Source organism: Ictidomys tridecemlineatus, chromosome 4 (genome assembly GCF_052094955.1).
Source record: "Ictidomys tridecemlineatus isolate mIctTri1 chromosome 4, mIctTri1.hap1, whole genome shotgun sequence".
Lineage (NCBI taxonomy): Eukaryota > Metazoa > Chordata > Mammalia > Rodentia > Sciuridae > Ictidomys > Ictidomys tridecemlineatus.
In genome coordinates this window covers 179130790-179152005 of record NC_135480.1, presented here as the reverse complement: position 1 = coordinate 179152005, position 21216 = coordinate 179130790, and the positions used below count along the sequence as shown (strand labels likewise).

Genomic DNA, 21216 nt, shown 5'->3' with positions numbered 1-21216 from the left:
TAGAGATAGTAAATAACTTGTTTAAGCAAACAGTACTGCATATGATTCAAATGATCAAGAAAATTTTGATTGGGATATAGTATAATGAGATTTTACTTTCAGAAAAATAACATGTAAGGAAACTGATGTTCAGAGATAGTAAATAACTTGTTCAAGCAAACAGTACTGCATGCGATTCAAATGATCAAGAAAATTTTAATTGGGATATAGTATAATGAGATTTTACTTTCAGAAAAATAACATGTATAAATAGTATTAAGAATTCTTTTGCAGAGGGAGCTGTTGTTTTTTATACAGCCTTTAAAAAAAGATATATTTGAATAAGCTTATTTATAACCAACTGTTTCTTCCAATAACCAATGAGCCAGATTGAAAAAAAACACACCAAGAATCAAAGCAAGAAAGAATCAGAAAAATATGGATATTATGAGAAGAAAAATATTACTCAAAAAGTTACCATAAAAAGAAGATACAAAGAGATTACAGACTAATTATTATAATAGTTTAAGGATAATTGACTCTTGAAAATTAACTATATGTCTATTTTTAGGAGCAAAAATTAGCATAATTTAAAATAAAGCCAACACTTTTACACTTGCCCCAAATACAAACACACAAGTGCACACATACGTACAACCTAAAATGTAAGGTATCTAAGCATAGATTAATGATACAGTTTGAAACACATAAAATATTGTTTATCTTCTTGATCTTAGTATAGAGGATTTCTTGAACAAGACACCAAAAGCATGAACCATAAAAGACTGAAAATAGACCACATTTAATTAAGAAGTACTTTCTCTCAAAAGATACCATAATGAAATGAAAGGATAGTTCTTAATTACACAAGTCCAATAGTGACATAACTTCATGAAATTATTTCTCCAAAAATGACTTTTACACAAACTAGCAAAGAACAAGTCTATACACAAAATTCAGGGTAGATATGAATAAAACTAAGCAAATACCTATTATCTAACAGTACTTTTAATCTCATTATTTTAATGACACACATAAATCTTCCTTGCCAGATGGAGGTCAATAATGTAAATATATATATGTATATATGTACATAAATATATATTAAATCGGTAAACAAACATTTTGACCATAGTCAATATTTCAATCAAATCCTGTGATTTTTAATAATATTTAAACAGTGATGATGGTAAGAAATCCAAGTCATAATAATTTCATTAACATTAACATGCTCAGTACCATTCAATAAACATTGAATCTTGCTGAGAACCAGGTGCTGTGGAATATACAAATAGTAGAGATATAGTTCCTGCTCCTTAGGTCTATAATTCTAGTTATCACACAGTAAAATACAGAGAGATAAATTCTATTTACACCTAAATCTCAAATCAAATCTGGTTTTGTCTATTTCCATAACTTTAAGCTACTAGCATCTTATTTCCTTCATCTCTGTGACCTTTTCTAATGACCTCTGGCATTCATTTTTCATTGTATCCCAAAATATTCACAATACTGCAGTTATACTAACTTTTTTGAAATGCAAGAGGGTATGCATTCTTTGGAAAAACTACCTCTAGATTCAGAAACATGGTGCGGGGGGTGAGGGATCGGGGGTGGGGGGGGTCGGGATTTGTGGTGAAAGCCTATAGAAAGTCCAATAGCCTTCATCTAAGCTGTCCCTATAGCTCTGCAAATTAAGGACCTATCTGCCCTAGCAGAAGAGTACAGACTTGTCATTAGAAAACTGAATTAGAACAATCTTTAGACACTAATATTTGACGGTTTTCCCAAGGAAAATGCCAACTTGCCAAAGTACCTTTAAGTAAAGCCTACCAGGAGGCAAGCAAATAGGTTTTTAGTGTCTCAGAAAAATAAAAGAAACTATTACACCCATAGATGAGATGCTATGAAAAAAAGAGAACATAAAAAAATATCATAATGACAGAAATAAATGACTCAGTGGAAAAAGTTGAAGAAAAAGCTATAGAAATCTCTCAGAAAATAGAAGATAAAGTTAGACATGCAATCTAGAGTTCCCACATTCAGTAGAACAAGTTTTGGCAAACCTTTTCTGTAAAAGGTCGGATAATAAATGCTTAGACTTTGCAGGCCGCAGTCTTTGTTGCAACTGCACCATTTTGCCATAATAGTATAAAAACAAAGAAAGAAGTAAACAAATGAGACAATCAGAAGGCCAGATATGCCTATGAGCCACAGTTTGCTGACTCTTAATATAAAATATCTAAAAAAGTAAAATAAAAAAGCAAAGACAGAAAGGCAGGAGAATAAATTATCAAAGAAATTTTCTCAGAACTAAAGAATATGAATTTTTATCGATCAAAAGGATCTAACACAATGCACAAGATCATCAAATTTCAGAACGTCATAGATAAGCAGAGCACAAAGCTCCCAAAGAGAGAGAGGAAAAAGAGAGGGAAATCAGATGATACCAGCTTTTTAAAGAGTAACACAAAAGAGCTAGAAGGCCTTCACTATTGAAAGAGAATTCCAAATAGAATTCTACATCTAGCAAAGTTATCAATCACTTAATAGAGGACTAAAGGCTGTTTTTATACATACCATTCCTTAAATAATTATCTCCTTTGGGCTGGGGATATAGCTCAGTTGGTAGAGTGCTTGCCTCGAATGCACAAGGCCCGGGGTTCAATCCCCAGCACCACAAACAAGGAAAAAAAAATTACTCAAACAAAACAATGAAGTAAATTAAAAAATGAGGTAGATATGATACACAGGAAAACAGGGACCCAACACAGAGGAACATCTAAGGGAAGTTCCAGAGCAACAGCTGTGCAGCAAGCCTGGAGGGAATACATAGTATAGCTGGGGGCAGAAGGGCTTCAGCGTGGAGTTGTCAAAATGAAGAAGGAAACTGATATATCTGAGCATATGAAAAACATTCATAAAATGTGACAGTGATGTGGAGCATCTGAAATAAATAGTCACAAATATAGTGAAAGCCAGGCAATTTTAAAAAACGAGGCAATTATTAACTTCCAAAAGAGCAAAGGGCTATACTGTATTTCACTAGTTGATTTGGCAGATATTTCTCAATAATCAAAATAATGAGATACTGAGTACTAATTTCACCAGATTGCAATATATGTAATTTTATACGGAAAAGGGAGGTAGGAGAGTAAAGTGGGAAACTAGAGCTCCACCTACAATGTTAAGAAGTAAAGAGGTTAACACCTAATCAGGAAATACCAATCTATACATGGCATTTAGTAATAAAGAGGTAAATACTAGGAAAAAGGGCCAAAAAGGTCCACAATGGTTTCTTCCAACTAGGACTTGGAAATGATGAGCAGGGTACTATAATTATCTCTAATTATATTTGATTATTTGATTTTTAAAACCATGTAAATATATTTTTAACAATTAGTTTTAAATAATTTTAAACTTATCTTTTTTCTTTTTTGCTTATAAATAGTGTTTTTAAAATTTTTTTATTTATATATAATAGAGGAATGCATTACAATTCTTATTACACATATAGAGCATAATTTTTCATATCTCTGGTTGTATACATAGTATATTTACACCAATTTGTGTCTTCATACATGGACTCTGGGTAATAATGATCATCACATTCAACCATCATTAATTACCCCCTGCCTCTTCCCTTCCCCTCCCACCCCTCTGCCCTATCTAGAGTTCATCTATTCTTCCCATGCTCCCTCTCCTTAACCCACTATGAATCAACTTCCTTACATCAAAGAAAACATTCAGCATTTGGTTTTTTGGGATTGGCTAACTTCAGTTAGCAGTTTCTTCTCTAACTTAATCCATTTACCTACAAATGCCATGATTTTATTCTCTTTTATTGCTGAGTAATATTCCATTGTGTATATATGTCACATTTTTTTAATCCATTCATCTACTGAAGGGCATCTAGGTTGGTTCCACAATTTAGTTATTGTGAATTGTGTTGCTATAAACATTGATGTGACTGTGACCCTGTAGTATGCTGTTTTTAAGTCCTTTGGGTACAGATTGAGGAGAGGGATAACTGGGTCAAATGGTGGTTCTATTCCCAATTTTCCAAGAAATCTCCATACTGCTTTCCATATTGGCTGCACCAATTTGCAGTCCCACCAGAAGTATATGAGTGTACCTTTGTCCCCTCATCCTCGCCAACACTTATTGTTGTTTGTCTTCATAATAGCTGTCATTCTGACTGGAGTGAGATGAAATTTTAGAGTGGTGTTGATTTGTATCTCTCTAATTGATAGTGATGATGAACATTTTTTCATGTATTTGTTGATTGATTGTACATCATCTTCTGAGAAGTGTCTTTTCAGGTCCTTGGCCCAATTATTGATTGGATTATTTGGTTTTCTGGTATCTAGTTTTTTGAGTTCTTTATATACCCTAGTGATAGTGCTCTATCTGATGTATGAGGGGTAAAGATTTGCTCCTAAGATGTAGGCTCTCTATTTACCTCACAGATTGTTTCTTTTGCTGAGAAGAAACTTTTTAGTTTGAGTCCATCCCATTTATTGATTCTTGATATTAATTCTTGTGCCACAGGAATCTTATTAAGGAAGTTGGGGCCTAATCCCACATGGTGGAGATTAGGGCCTACTTTTTCTCCTATTAGATGGAGAGTCTCTGGTTTAATTCTTAGGTCCTTGATCCACTTTGAGTTGAGTTTTGTACATGGTGAGAGATAGGGGTTTAATTTTGTTTTGTTGTATATGGATTTCCAGTTTTCCCAGCACCATTTGTTGAAGAGGCTATCTTTTCTCCAATGCATGTTCTTGGCACCTTTGTCTAATATAAGATAATTTTTCAAAAGCAAATAACTAAGTTAGATGCAGTGGCACAGGCCTTAAATCCCAGCAGCTGAGGAGGCTGAGGCAGGAAGATCTTGAGTTCAAAGCCAGCCTCAGCAACTTAGTCCCGATCTTGTCTCTAAATAAAATACAAAAAAGGTCTAGGGATGTGGCTCAGTGGTTAAGTGCCCCTGGGTACTATCCTCGGTACCAAAAAAAAAAAAAAAAAAAAAAGCAACTAGCAAAGAGTATTTGCAATACATATTATATATAGAATAAATATATATTTTAAATTATAAGGTAATCTTATCAAAGATGTCAGCATATAATAATTGCAAACAACATAAACAGACAATTAAGAAATATTATTGCCCAAGACATATGTGAAAAAACCTTCACCTATCAAAGCAATTAAAAAAAAAAAGGTAGCACTATCTTAACCTACCAATTTAGCAAAAGGTTTTTGGAAAAATGTATTGATTGGGAGAGAGTAAGGTAATGTATCAATTCTGTAGAAAAATTTGTTAATATGAAATAAAATTTTAAAAATATGATTCAGAAAGTCCTACTAAAAAATGTATCCTTAAGGAAATAATAACAAATACATTAAAAGGATTCAGGCACAGAGGAATATACACCTACCACCCCAATACAAAAATTCCAAAGATTTTGAGCATCAACATTAAGATACATGTAGAAAATTCCACACCAATTCCACACCTGACCTCATGTGACAGGTTGCAGTCAGAACACAGGTACAGTTAAAAAAAAATTGTACATTATTACCTTCTGGCTATATGTTAAAGGTGTATATGAAACAGAAAATAAATTTCTTATTTAGGGTTGGGTGTCACCCCCAAGATAACACAATACACACATGCAAATATTCTAAAAACCCCAAAAATCTGAAATCTAAAACTCTTTTTGGTCATAGCATTCTGGACACTCAACCTGCATTATTTTAGCAAAACTTTTCCAAGACTGCCTTTTTCACATTGATTTACCAGAAATAATATTATAGCCTTACCTGAACTGTACGTCCTGCATTGATATGCTCTTCATGCAACTTGTCCCAGATTCTGCACCGTTGATACTACATAAAAGAGAGGAACAAGGTACTAAATTTTTCATCACTAAAGGATTATTTCATTGTCATGTTACCACAAAAATCTCTCAAACTTAGAGAAGATAGTGATTTGGTGGTAGTAGTTAACTTTCCAAAGACCATATAAGTAGGAAGTTTTTGATAATATTAAATACAAAGGAAATAATAAAAGAAACAAAAGATAAACAGATCTAGTTTATTTAATTTTATAGAAAAAAATATGTATTTTTGTCAATATTGTAAACATTTTTGGAGATAGAAAATATAAAGAAAGAAAATGTAAGAGAATGTGAAAAATAAAAAGATTAACCCCATTCCTTATACATTCTTGTTTTGTACTATGAATTTTAAATGTTTGTCAGTACAAAATATTGAAAATTAAAATCTTAATTTGAAAAAAAGTAACATCAAGACTGCAGACTAGATAGTAAACAAAAACGAGATTAAAGATGTAACATATGTGTTTCAGTTTTTACCAAAGCAATATTTAGCTTTCAGAATATCATCCAAGAAACTTCATAAGCATAATAATCAAAATTTTTTCATTTGACAAGAACCAGAGGAAAATGTAATAACATTATAGAAAAGCATTTATATAGCATATAAACATCAATACCAAATATCACATATGATGTTTGGTTGAAATAAAAGATTCAAAAAATTAAAATGTTAGGAGAAGTGACTAATGACATCAAAGACATTTTTGATATATTCTACACTGAAACAGAATCAACTTAGCAATGATTTGAAAAGACCAAAAAAATGAAAATACCCCATGCATGCATGAAAGACATAATAAATCATAAGAGGAGAGCACTGAAAATTTTTTCTAGGACATTTTTATATTCTTTGTTCTTCATATTCTTTAAATTTGGTAGTGAATGATGCAGTAAAATAAACTCTTGATATTTGTAAGATTTTTATATTGTCTAAAAACTAAATACTAATGGCTAAATTTAATATATATATATATATATTAAGCTTAATATATATTCATAAATATCATCAAAACACTTTCATTTATAAGAAAAGTATCAGGTCCAGTATGAATGCTCTTTTTTAGGTAGTGTTATAGTATTTTTTTTATTCCTTCTTCTTCTTGTTACCCTTGTGAGCTTATTTATACTATTCTCTATCTTCCTCAGCCTCTTCTTGCTTTCCCTTAAACACACTAGATTCTCTCCTTTCTTAAATCCTTTGCTGTAGCTGTTCCTTCTGTTTAAATGATCTCCCAAGATATTCACTAGACTAATTCTTTCATGATTTTCATGTGCTTTCTCAATTCTTACCCTCTCAATAAGGCCTATCATGATCCTCTTATTTAATATTCCAACCTGCTCCTTCAACTAAGTTTGAAAAAAGAAACCAAAGATATACTTTTGGGAATAAACCATTTTGAAATTTATTACTTATCACTAATTTGTCATAATATTTTAAGAAAAATTAACATTAAAGAAGCAGAATTGAACATTTGTAGAGGCCAATGGCTAGAATTCATGGAGTAGAATACCAGAGAGGAGAGAACCGCATGGTGAGAAGAAAACTGAGAGGACTACTCTGAGAGAGAATATCAGAGATATGCAGGGTTTTCCTTTTGAGTCTTCAGCTGGGTACTGATTAGCACATGCATGTGAAGAAAGAACCTGAAGTCAGAAGAAGAACCACTGAAAAGAAACCAGTAGAATACTTCCTAATGGTCACAAAAGGCCAGACACATTTTATTCCACCACAAGAAAGAATGGGAAAACCGTCAAATACCTAGGTATCAGGTAGACTATTTCAAAGTATTGCCAATGTGTGGGAAAATTAACCCTGAACTCAAGGCTGTTGTGGTCATACATAAGAAAGCTTTAAAGAAAGCCTCCAAAGAATCAAAGTGTTCCCAAATAACTTACCTGAGACACTCAACTGTGCCTCAAAACAAAGTTCAAATATATTTAAAATAATTCATCACTATTTAGTACACAATAAATGTCACAATGTCTGGCATGCAATAAACAATCACCATGTGTGTAAAAAGACAGAACAATATGATCAATAATGAGAAAATCCAATCAATAGAAACAGACCCAGACATGACAAAATCGATGGAATTAATAGACAAAGATATTTAAAAGGGTCATTATGATGCATTCCATGTATTCTAAAATTAGAAGAAAATATAAGGATACTGAGACATAAATTCTAACTCTAGGAATTCACTTTAAAATAGTGAATTCCTAGAGTTAGAAAACAACATCTGAGGGGATGGGGTTGTGGCTCAGTGGTAGAGTACTTGCCTCACATGTATGAAGCACTGGGTTCAATTCTCAGCACCACATATAAATACATGAATAAAATAAAGTTCCGTCAACATTAAAAAATATTTTTTTAAAAAATATGAAATGTAAAATGCACTGAATGGAATTAAAGCAGATAAAACAATGTAGAAGGAAAGATTAGTAAACTTGACATAACAATATAAACTATACAAAATGAAACACAAAAAGTAAAAATGGGTCTGACAAATGAACAGAGAATCAATGAGTCATGGGCCAAAGAAAAACAATACACTCTCCATATAGTTAAATTTCATGAGAAGAAGGAGAGAAAGGGCAGTAAACAATTTTAAAAAATTAATGGCAAAGTTTTCCCAAATTTGATAAGAAACATAAACCCAAAGATACAAGAAGCTCAAACAAATGAAACAGGAAAATCCATTGATGCATATGTTATAAAACTACTTAAAAGTGATAAAGGAAAAAAATCTTAAAAGCAGCTAGAGTACAGAAGTACGGAAGAACATGATGGTGGAATGTTATGGACATTATTATCCAAAGTACATGTATAAAGACATGAATTGGTGTGAATATACTTTGTATACAACCAGAGATATGAAAAATCGTGCTGTATATGTATAACATGAATTGAAATGCATTCCACTGTCATATATAAATAAAAATAATAATTAAAAAAAAAAAGAATGACAGAGACTTCTCATGAAAAGCAATGCAATCCAGTAAGTAGATATTCAACAACTAAATAGAGAAATTGATTTTCAATGTAATTATAAATTAACAAATATGAAGAAAAAAATTGCACAGATAAATAAATAACAAGTAAGACTGATTATGTATGGTTTTGTACCATTTAGTTCAGTTTTCATGCTGCTTAAATAGTATAATCCATGCCACCCATTTCCACACATAATTATACATTACCTCATCATTTTTTAATATTTCTAATCTTATTTCTTTAACTGGACTGCAAACTTCTTGAGAACTAAAAATCTATTTTTACATATCCTTTAATGCTAACAATCTAAGAACAACAAACAACAAACACCAATAAATACTTATGAAAAGCTAACATTTATTTCCTGTAATAAATAATTTTCCTTCTCATTACACCTGGCAGCTTGAATACAAACATTCATCTCAGCTCTTTTTTGAAACCCCATTAAATGAGGAAAAGGAACTTTAAAAGGTATAAATTAACATGAATAATGAGAATACAATGGAAAACATCACATGATGAGAAATTTTTTTGAGAGAGAGAGAGAAATTTTTTTAATATTTATTTTTAGTTTGCGGCGGACACTACATCTTTGTTTGTATGTGGTGCTGAGGATCGAACCGGGCCGCACGCATGCCAGGCGTGGGCGCTACCACTTGAGCCACATCCCCAGCCCGACATGACGAGAAATTTTAACAAAGAATTGGAAGCCAGAAAGAATACAGACAAGCTGCAACTGATTCAGCAGGTCCGAGAAAGCTGGAACTTCAGCCTGCAGAAGTGGAGGACTCTGTGGGAAAGAGACAGTGAGAACAGGCCAAAAGCACTGCTCTCCTCCAGGAGGGCTATGAACCAGAGATACCAGCTACCAAGTCACCAGTGGAAGTATGTAGTGGGGCACAAAGCAGAAGCTTTGGTTGAAAGTTTATGTAAGGAGCAGGTTGTTTACCAGATCCGCTCTCTGCTTACCCACGAAATTTGTACTATGTCCACCCCTTCAACTTTTCCACCCCCACCTCCACCACAACCATCACTTCTGATAAAATAAACAGTCCCAACAACAAGGACTAGAAGCTGTCTTCATCCTGAGTAGCTACAGACACTGGCATCTCGTGGCTCCCCATCAAAATAGATCTTCAGTTGTTCACCTCTCTAGACAAGGTCCCCACTACTATCTTGCTATTCAACTACCCACGCAGAAACATACACACACCTGTACCTTCTGATTAGCACTCTTAAAAATCAACAGCCAGCCAAGGAGACCTATAATATTATAGAAGGAAAGGAAGGAAGGAAGGAAGAAAGGAGGAAAGAACTCATTCAGGAAAAACAAAGAAACAGAAGAAGACTTGAAAAATAATACCACTATAGAAAGATGATATGATACTGGATCCATGAAACAAGGATTCTTTTGAAAAGTTGAGAGTATTTGGATGTGTACATGTACATAAGCACATTAAGAGAGAAAAAACACACACATACACATACACAGTAATGTGTATTTCCAGTAGCTCTATTTAAGCTGGAATGTGGATGCAATAGCTGGTGCTAGAGTAGACTTTTGACATACGGGACAGAACAAGTTAAGATGGAGAACAAGATAAAAAGAGCTTGGGTCTTTCATGACCGCTGAGCTGCCATTGCAGGCCAGGACTGCCTCCATTACCATGAGATAGTGAAGACCAAAACAAAACAAAAGCACAAAATCTTCTACCATTTTTTATACTATTTGGAGGTTTTCTTTCACTTGATCTTTACCATATCCTAACTAATACATGCTAACTAATACTGTGTATGTGCTACAAATTCAAATTTCCCCCAAATCCCTACAATACAAAACAAAGAACGTTATGTTCCAAGCTTACTATCTTGTCATCCCTATTAACTATGCTCAAGTCTATCTTACATTAGCCAAGCAAACTGAGTGCTAACACTTCGCATTTCAGGATTACATGTTAATAAAATTTATCATGTATAATAAAATGAAATGCTGAAGGACCTATGGAATACAGCTCCAGGTGTCCACAGCACACTACTCTCATTGTTTTCAGATGTTGCAGAATCACGCCACTAAGGCTTACCTTCAATTTCCCTTCAGTCTGACTTTCTTCTTTTAAATTCATATTGGATGACTGATGGCCAGCATAATAAATATTTTATCTTTCTACACCTTTCTGCCAAGAAGAATATGGCTTTTTGAAGCGAGGCACTGTCAGACACCTGGAGTCCAAAATTAGTTCTTAATTCTTTTGTCCAGAGCACTGCAGCTTTCAAATGTTTTTACACTGCCATAACATAACTGTTAAAATAAACTAGTCAACCCTATACAAAATGTTACTTTCTTATTAAACTAGAAGTCCTACAGATAGTAGAATGATCAAGGATATAAAACAAAGCCTACTTCAGTATGAATTTAGCTGCTTGACTTAAGATAATATCACTTATAATTATTCTAATAATGCCTGAAATTTTCACAAAAAGTAAAAATTTCACAAAACACTAATAGTAAATGTTTGGACAAAGAAGGATCAATGTAACTAACCTGGAATAATTTTCTGATGACACATGGCACAATTAGTGAAATCAACAAGAGACCCATTCCTATCTCAACTACCTTTCTCCCAGGATTCTGGCTTTGCCATTGATGATGACTGATTTGGTCATTCAAGTGGCTAGGATCTGAGATAATGACAGGAGGCATTTTTTATAGAATAAATATAAGAAAAGAGAACTCTAAGACATGTCAAAGCTCAAAGGTAATTATGACAATAAAAGGAAGAAATGGCCTTAAATACACCATAATCCACCTGTTTCTACCTTTCAGAATCAATTCATTTGCTAAATTCCCATATTCTTTGTAACTGAGCACTTCAGTATTAGGTCAGGACTTTGAAACACATCTGATCAAACGTTCTACATGGAGATGATCAATCAAAAGTAAACAAGTCTATTTATATATTATAGTGCTAAAAGAACCAGGCCTTCTTCTTAAGCGAAGCATGGAACCCTTTAATTTGTTTCCATTCATGACAAGAATAACCAGTTTACCAGACAACTACTTCACCATCCTTAAAAGTCATGGCATCACCTATTGCTTATGAGTAAAGAAGAAAGAAATTAAGGAATGACAAAATACTGACCCTGAATTCTAGAGACAGTTTCATATTTTGCATTGAAATTTCCATTTAGTATTTCTGGCACTTACTTATTTTCTGTATTTTTAAAAGAACTGTAGTACTTGGAAGATACATGGTATCCATGGTAGAAAAAGCTGGCATTTTTCTGGTATAAACTGGTCAGTTGAAGGCAATGAAGAGTGTTAATATGTTAAGGCCTAATGACCAGATATTCCAACCCAACCAAAAAATCAAAAGAAAACCACAGTGGAGAACTCTAATTTTAAACTTATTCTGGTAGAGTTCCTTTTGAAAGAACAAATGTCACTGGACTGTCCCATAGCAAATAGGAGATCATAACCTGCCAAGTCAATACTCAGTGCTCAGTAAACTTGATGTTGACGTAAATTCCAAAATCCATCCACCAGACCCTGGCCAGTGTAAATTCTATGCAATCTCCACCATAATTCCTGAGACTAATCTATCTTCCTTCTATTTCCTCAAAAGATATAAACAGTATGTAACAATTTGAGGCTTTCCTCAAGTAAGGAAATTCCCTTATGTCACACAATTGATTTACTTCTTTAATATATCTGCACCTGAAAAGGATAGGAGTTAGACTGATAACACCCTCAAGGTTCAAAAAATCTTGCCACGGGCTGAATGAAATTAAACAGGTCCATTATCTAAAGTTCCCCTCCTTCACATTATGGTGCATTATTTTTATTTAATTACTAACTGCCTAACACCTCCACATGTACAATTAAAAAGGGTTAGAATCTATTCCTACACCACTTCCTTAGAAAAAGAAATATATTTGTAGAACAGAAACACCAGCTTAAAAAATGAATAATGTTACTAAATCATTAGGAGTTAGGTATTTTAACAAAGCCTTTTGTCTAATATTCTTAATTTAGCTGAAAAAAATGCAACAAATATAAATCATATTATGTAACAATTTCTTGTGGTAGAAAATGAAAAAGCTTACCTTCTCAATATTAATTTGGTGCTTTCTTAACCTCTCCAGGTCTGTTGGGATGACTATCTTGGTGAATTTCTGGATAGCTGGTTCAAGACGGCGTAATTTCACTTTTTCTTCATCTTCAGACATCCTAGAGAAATGTTGTGTCACTTTCACTTGTAGCAACTGTCTTCTCCACTCATATAGAAAAACCTAAAAGGGAAAAATTTCTTAATAATGTTTTTCAATCAGTTTTCATTATGTTTAAATCGACAGTTAGGTAGATTTATAATTTATCCTAAATATGTATTCAACTTAATGCTGAACTTGAGTTGACTTGTTTTTTCTTTATGAAACCATGCATTTCAAAATCTTTTTCTCTTTATGAAAGTTGTATACATTCACTCTAGAAGGTTTATAAATGAAATCTAACTAAAAGAAGACATTAAATGAAACTAACAATGATCTCTTCATTTTTAGTTAACTACTATACATTTCAGTGTATGTCTCTCCAAGCCTTTTTCTATGTAAATATATTTTATAAAAAGGAGTATGCAGTGCAAGTTTCATGCCCTGAAATATCCTGGACATTGAATAACCTTTTAAAAAAGGAGTCAAACAGTGAAATTTCTTTTTTTCACAATACCTTTATTTTATTTGTTTATTTTTATGTGGTATAGGGGATCGAACCCAGTGCCTCATACATGTTAGGCAAGCACTCTACCACTAAGCCACAACCCCGGCCCAAATGGTGAAACTTGAAGGAAAAAATTCATTCTAATATTTCTGCTTGTATCAAAATGTGCTTCTAATGTCATCAAAATTTAAGTATGTAATTATATATTTCAAATATATTAACATGCAGAACTCTTCCCAGGGATGTCCTTTAGATCTACACTTCCCATTCTGACAAAGTGATTAATATTGATTTCAACTGACTCAAATAATCAGTGACAGAATTGTATTAAGAATTAGGTTTCCTGACACTACAATGAGAGGCTTTTTCTATTTCATCATTTTTCTATCATACCCAGGAAGTCTAAGGGCCAAGATAGGAGAAGGAAGGGGCTAGAAGTGAGCAGGCTCCAGAAGCTAAGCCTTGTTTCAGCTGCAGAAAATTTACTTACATCTATTTTATAAATTGGAGCTTATCACATCTTATGTGAATTAATGGGTTCCATTACTTAGCCAAACTTGAAAACCACTATTGTACACCATGCTTACATGCCATCTCAATAGACAAAACTTTTCCCATATTTAAAATATATATATATATATATATTTAAGCTGACAAGGTTAATACCATTGGCTTATGGTGTCAGCCCAGGGTTCAGAGAGATAGGAGTTCACATTTAGACTTTGTGCATCCCTGTTATCTTTAGAGTCCATTGCTTTCAAGAGATCTATTACCGCCCCTCCCAAACATCAAGAGCTACTACTCTAAATAATGTCTATTTTTCTTCTTTCTTTCACAGCTGAAAAATCTTCAAGTGTTGGTTATAAAAACTGCCTTCACTTCCTATCCACTAGTAATTTGGTTCTTATGTCTGACACAAGTTTTTAAAAAGAAAATTTCCAAACACCAGAAACAAAGAGGGCGAAATTGCTGCAGTAGTGAATGGGAAGTGGGAACATAAAATTAATTGTCAAAACAGAGAGTCTACAAATCCAATAAAATAGGAAAATTTATAGCTAAGAGACAAGAAATAAAACCTCAAAAGATGGGTTAAATAGTAAACTATATAGCTAAAAAAAGAAGTATTGATTGAAAGATATCACTTAGAACATAGATGAATAAAAAGATGAAGAGATTTTTAAAAGAAGATAATGGACATAAAGGATAAAATGACAGGATCAAGAACAAATAGGGAATAAAAAAAAAGAATGAAAATAAATTATTCAAAGAGAACATGCAGAGAATCAAGATTGTAAGACCTCAAACTGGAAAAATACATTAGCCCAAGTAGTATAAATAAAAACCAAACATACCTAAACATACAGAAAGGAAACTGAAGAATACCAAGGATAAAGAAAAAAATCTTAAAAGAAAACTAGAGATATGAGACAGATGAATGTAAACAACAGAAGCAGAAACCGTTTTATCAAAGCAACATATCAAAAGATAGGAATATCTTCAAAGTACTGAGGAAGCTGGTATATACCTAAATAAATTATCATTCACAGTGAAGGCAAAATAATCATTTTCAGACATACAGAGACAGAGTTTATTACAAAGCCTCTCATTAAAAGAATTACTAAAGCCATAATTTTTAGAAATATTTTTAGTTGTAGTTGGAAACAATACTTTTATTTTATTTATTTATTTTTATGTGGTGCTGAGGATTGAACCTACGGCCTTGCACATGCTATTCGAGCGCTCTACCACTGAGCCAGAACTCCAGCCCACTTAAAGCCATATTTTAAAAATAAAGAAAACAAACTCAAAGGAGTAGAATGGCAAGGAGCATTGAATATAATAAATTAGTACTGGATATAATAAATAAGTGACTAAAAGAAGAAATGATTTATTCTGAATAACATGATTAAATATAAGAAAAATGTTCCCATGTGAATAATTTCCTATTATATGACTTTGTATAGCAGCAAAGTATCATCATATGTATGTAATTCATAATGTAATCATATTGTTAGCTACTTAGTTTCCCAATTTTCCACTATTATAAAGAATACAGTAATTATTCTCTCTACATATAGATTCATACTGGCACCTATGATTATTTCTTTAAAAAATACCTAATAGAAATATTAGGAAGACACATTTTTTAAACATTAGATATTTATTTTTTTCATAGTTCTGGAGGCTAAAAGTCCAAGATCAGGTTGCCAATGTGGCTTTTTCTGATGAGGGCTCTTGGAAGACACATTTTAAAAGTACATTTACACACATTTTCCCAAATGTCCCAACGAAGATTGTGTCCATTTACATTTCCACAAGCAACATATCACAATGTCCATTTATCCACATTCCAACCAATTCACTTGGTATTTCCCTTCTTCTTAGATATCTTAGATATTTAATTGGTGGGGAAAAAGAAGTGTCTCACATTGCTTTAGTTTGCATTCATTAAATTACTAATAGAATTGATTCATTAGCTATTTGCATTTCTTCTTCTGTGAATTACCTGTTCATGTTATGCATCTGATTTACTACAGAGAATGTCTATTTATTATTAACTTATAAAAGTCTATTATATGCCAAATTATATAGATTATTTGTCTAATGTTAACATTTCCCAGTTTATTACATTTCCTTTTGTGCTTTCTTCTACTGTGCAGATTATGTACTATAGGAAAATATCTTGAGGTCTACTATCATTCCTACTGAAGTGTTTCCTAATATAACCTGTTGCTCAATAGATGCTATCTGAACTAAAACATTTATTCACTATTTTAATCCTATCACCCAAACAGCAAAATATGCATAGCACATGATACAGATCTTTAATTTGTCTGCCTTTAGATTCTTTCCCCTTTCCAACTTTTCCTATGAGTTATCACTAATGAAATATATATACACATTTATAACTGTATATATATATATATATATATATATACACACACACACACACACATACACACACATATATATAAGCCAATTGCAGTATCTTACCTCTCTACACAAAACCTTTCAATATTCACTATTATTTGAATAAGAAAATGTTTATAAGTAGATCTGTCTTATCTAGTCAATTATTATCTCCATGTCTGTAATTCTAGTTTTGGAATGATGTTCCCTCTGTCTAGATGCACTTTGATATTCATCTGCCTCTAAACCTTATGTATCATTTAACAGATGAGATGTAACTCAAGTGGTTCTGTCTTGTCTTCTACTAATCAGTTTGTGGTGTACTTAACAATCCCTTATTATTAACTATTTTGGCTTGTTATCATCATTCCTTCATTGTTGTATAATAGCTTTCTTTTTTGAATTCCAAATGTGGCATTTCCACAAAAATTCAAAAAATCATCCATATTGTATGATTCTGTCCCTCAGCTTTGTGTGTACAAGGAAAACCTATCTCGGCAATGGTGATCTCCCAGGAAAGACGATCTGTCTCCAAGAACCTCCCAAGAGGCTTTTCAACTCTTGGTCTCCTTCTAGCTAGTATTTTATAATATTTCTCTACCATTTTCTATGTTTAAAGTTATAATAAAATTTCTTTATAAAACTAATAATAGCATGCAAATAATTGCAGATATCATGTTATTGGCACAGAATGTTTAGTGATCATAAAATAGCTCAAATGTTTGTTATAATGGGATGATCTTAATTCAACATCTAAATGTGATTTAAAAGTATGATTGAATAATGAATGAAAATATATTTTGCCATTTCTTGATTTTTCAGTCATAAAACTGTAATATTTATGGTACAATTAAAACATGAGGATAAAAAATATTCATATTAAGAGCTCACCTGTGTAAAATATGTCTGAGAAAAGACAAAGTGATACAAAAAAGTGCCTAATCTCCCAAACTCCTGTAAAGTTGTTATATTATTTTTAATATTTTAATATTAATTGTTTAATATTTTCAAAAGTGTAATAAATTATTTGGGGTGATAAGATCATTCTTATGAAATTATTATGATTGTGATGGTACTTACACAACTATAGGCACTTGTTAAAACCTACAGAACTGTACACTTCAAAGAGTGAATGCAAGTGTATATAAATTTAAAAACAAGAATAAGATGTGGAAGGAAACCAAAATGAAACATAAACTATTAAAAATATCATTAACTGTAATAACATAACTATGTGGAAAGAAATAGGGAATAAAACAATATAAGTAACTTCAGAAAACAATATTTTAACAAAATATAATAAGGCTAAAGACAAAATCAACTGCACTGTGGGCTAGTAAATTGGTTTCTCATAGGGATACAGATTAGAAATCCTGAAATTACTTTATGTGTATAATAAGATTGAACAAATAAGGAAATATTTCACATAACATGAGAGCCAGATTTTTGTCAGAGAATTAAGTTAAAAATAAGGGACAAAACTAGATGAACCTGGTGATATCAGAAAAGAAGTGGAATCATTGGGCTGAACTTAAAATATATATAGGTAGATAAAATACAGAAATAAATATAGATCTTCTTGTGTGCATGGATGTGTAGACACATATACAGCTGTCTTCTAAAAGGCTCTAAAAACAATGACACCCTTTGTGTACAAGGAAAACCTATCTCGGCAATGGTGATCTCCCAGGAAAGACAATCTGTCTCCAAGAATCTCCCAAGAGGCTTTTCAACTCTTGGTCTCCTTCTAGCTAGTATTTTACAATACTTCTCTACCATATTCTACCTGACCAGGACTCTTCAGAGGTGTAAAGGTCATGAAAGCAGGAAAAGAGTGAGCAATTGTCATTGATTGGAAGAGATGAAGGAGCTATGACAACTAAATGTGGGGTCCTAGATTGGGTTCTGGACTACAGAAAGAACATTACTATTTTAAAAATGATGAAATCAGAAGAAAGTTAGGTGTTCAGTTAATAGTAGCAACGAGCACACCTAAAGTTCAGAAGTTGGTATCTAAACACCATTCTCCAAAAAAGAAACCTGATTCAGGGTTTGGGCAGGGACAACACAAAATGGATATGAAACATTTTATGATTCCAGAAAGAAATGACATTCTCAATAAAGGAGAAGAGCATATCTCAATAAAGGAGAAGAGCATATCAAAAGGGTACAGAAAGCAAACAAACAACAACAGCAAAAAGCAAACTCACAATGGTCAAAGCATTAATTAATAACAAAATAAAAGAAAAATAACGAGGTCTACACCGATGCAAATAAATAGCTTAACACAAATAAATGAATGGGGAGAATGTACAACTCTTTTTTATAGAAGAATTCCAATTAATAAATAAAGAAGAAATGAAAAAAGTAGAAAATCACCATTTAAACACTACGGTAATAATTACACCAATGGATGCTAGGTTTAACAAAGGAAATTTGAGGAGAAACAGGATACTTGCATAATCTAAAAGTTTTCCCCCAAGATATCTATTCATTATCAGGGGGAAAATCCAACCTTTGTAGTGGAGAATCCCAGCAGACACCATCTTAACTAAGTGATCAAGATTAACATCACAAGCCATAAATCATATCATGTACCCTGATACAATAAACTAAAATGGGCACATACACTTTTTGTACTAATAAAAACAAATGACCTTAACCTAATCATTACAAACCATGGGAAAAACACCATTTGTGGGGCACTCTACAAGATACCTGACCAGGACTATTCAGAGGTGTAAAGGTCATGAAAGCAGGAAAATAGTGAACAATTGTCATTGATGGGAAGAAATGAAGGAACTATAACAACTAAATGTGTGGTCTTAGATTGGGTTCTGGACTACAGAAAGAACATTACTATTTTTTAAAAATGATGAAATCAGAAGAAAGTTAGTTGTTCAGTTAGTAGCATTGTTTTGAGATTAATTTCTTGCTTTCGATTGTACTATGGTGCTTAGAATGGTGACATTAACAGGAGACTTAGAGAATCCTGTATTACATTTGTAGCTTTTCTGTAATTGTAAAATTATTTCAAAATAAGAAGTCTTTTCATGTACAAAAAATAACGTTTCAAAGAAGACAGACAGAAACTTTTATAAGCCAAAGAACTGCAATCATTTCCTTGTATGAAAACTTGGAGTGAGAGGTGCCAGGAGTGCACCAGGTGCTTTACAAACTTTATCATTTAGTGCTTACAACCAAAAGGGGATGGGTACACGACACCCAAGTTCCTGATGATAAAAAAGTACTCAAAAGTTAAGGAAAGTACTTAATAAGTTATTTATAAGTGAAAAATCACATTTCCCAGAAAAAGTTCAAAATCGCTGGCAACACCATTCCCCCAAAGTAATGAACATCTTCCTAAAAGTGATGAGCCTAGAGATCTCACATGTGGGCATGGTGGTGGCGCCTGACTTTCTCGGGCACGTCGCTCTGTGTTTCTTACTGATGCAAGAGGTACAGAATTTGGAGACAAAGGTTAAGGCCTTTGGTCCCACTCTGGAGTCTCCTCTCTGGGCCTTGGACATCGAAAGGAGGGAGCTAGGTGTGGGACCTTCTGGAAACCACCTCCTGGTCTGGCTGACAGGTAGCTCGGGCCTTTTGCTCCAGTCCTCCCCACTGTACCCATGAGCGTCGCGTCATCCCTCGCAGTGTCACCCACAGCGCACCTGGGTCACACGGTGTCACACACACCAATCACCCCAGCAGCGAAAAGGTGTGCGGTCGGGTCCCGGGACCCAGACGCGGACGACCCTGGCGAGCTGGGCCCACAGTGCGCCACGGGCAGGGTAGGCACCAGGAACTTCCACCCCACAGTTCCAGGAGCCATCCGGTTCGCCCAGTTGGCGGCCTCCCTACACCGGCTTCCACCAAAAAACGAAACCGGGTGAGGCTCCGCCACTTCTGGTAGCCGAGAGGAGCCCGCGCGGTGCTCACACTTCCAATCTAGTGTCCCACTTCCCGCCAGACGTCTCCCCCGCGCTCAGGGTCGGTGCCCCGCCAACATAGCCTGTCAGGCCCGACGCCCCCGAGGAGGCCTCCCGAGAGCCCCTTACCTCCCGCCGGGGCGTTCGAGGCCAGTCGGTGCGCACGGCGCAGGCGCAAGCGCGGCGGGGCGGGGCGTCACCAGGGGCGGGGCCAGATGAGCCCCGCCCCCTTCAGTCCTTGGAGGCCGGCGGGGGGCTGGGTGGTGCGCGCACTGTGAGTGCGAACGCGGGCACCGTTAAGGACCACAACCTTAAAAAAAAAAAAAAAAGAAAAGAAAAAGTGATCTTGCTTTACAAAGGTGGGTTTGTGACACTGGAGCCGGGAAGAGACGCACCAGCGTTTTTTAGGTCTCTTTGTGTGGTGTGTTGTAAGACAGTTCACATCTGTATAGCTCTCTGCATTTTGCACTTTTCCTGCATATTTTCCTCTGTCCTATCTAGAATTTTATTGATGGGCTGGCCTTGTGTTCTTGTTTTTTACACGTGTAGAAACGGAAACTCAGAAAGGTTGTGCCTTCCCCCCCCCCCCCCCCCCCGCCCCAAAGCCCTGTGAAGTGGACAAGGTAGGAGTGCTTATCTAAACTGCAACAGGCACAGAAGTGGAACCTCAGACAAACTGGGATTTTCTCCAAAAACCAGTGAAGTGCTTAAGGCAATTGGCCTTATTCCGGTTTTATAGGTAATGACTCTGAGGCTCAACAAAGAGTTTTAAGTGACTCACAGCAGTTC

General features: G+C 34.2%; 1 protein-coding gene across 2 annotated transcripts in view; it reads right to left on the bottom strand.

Annotated features, from left to right (window-relative positions):
* The window catches only part of Stx17 (syntaxin 17), a 56427-nt gene extending 35813 nt beyond the window's left edge, over positions 1-20614 (bottom strand). Inside the window, exons 1-3 of one of the 2 annotated variants that reach the window (XM_005326317.4) lie at positions 20557-20614; positions 12979-13164; positions 5803-5868 (exon numbers count right to left, since the gene is read on the bottom strand). In XM_005326317.4, the coding sequence (XP_005326374.1) occupies positions 5803-5868; positions 12979-13101 (189 nt within the window). In that variant the 5' untranslated portion in view covers positions 13102-13164; positions 20557-20614. The other variant, XM_013359086.4, reaches the window with a different exon arrangement.
* Positions 20615-21216: the final 602 nt, after the last annotated feature.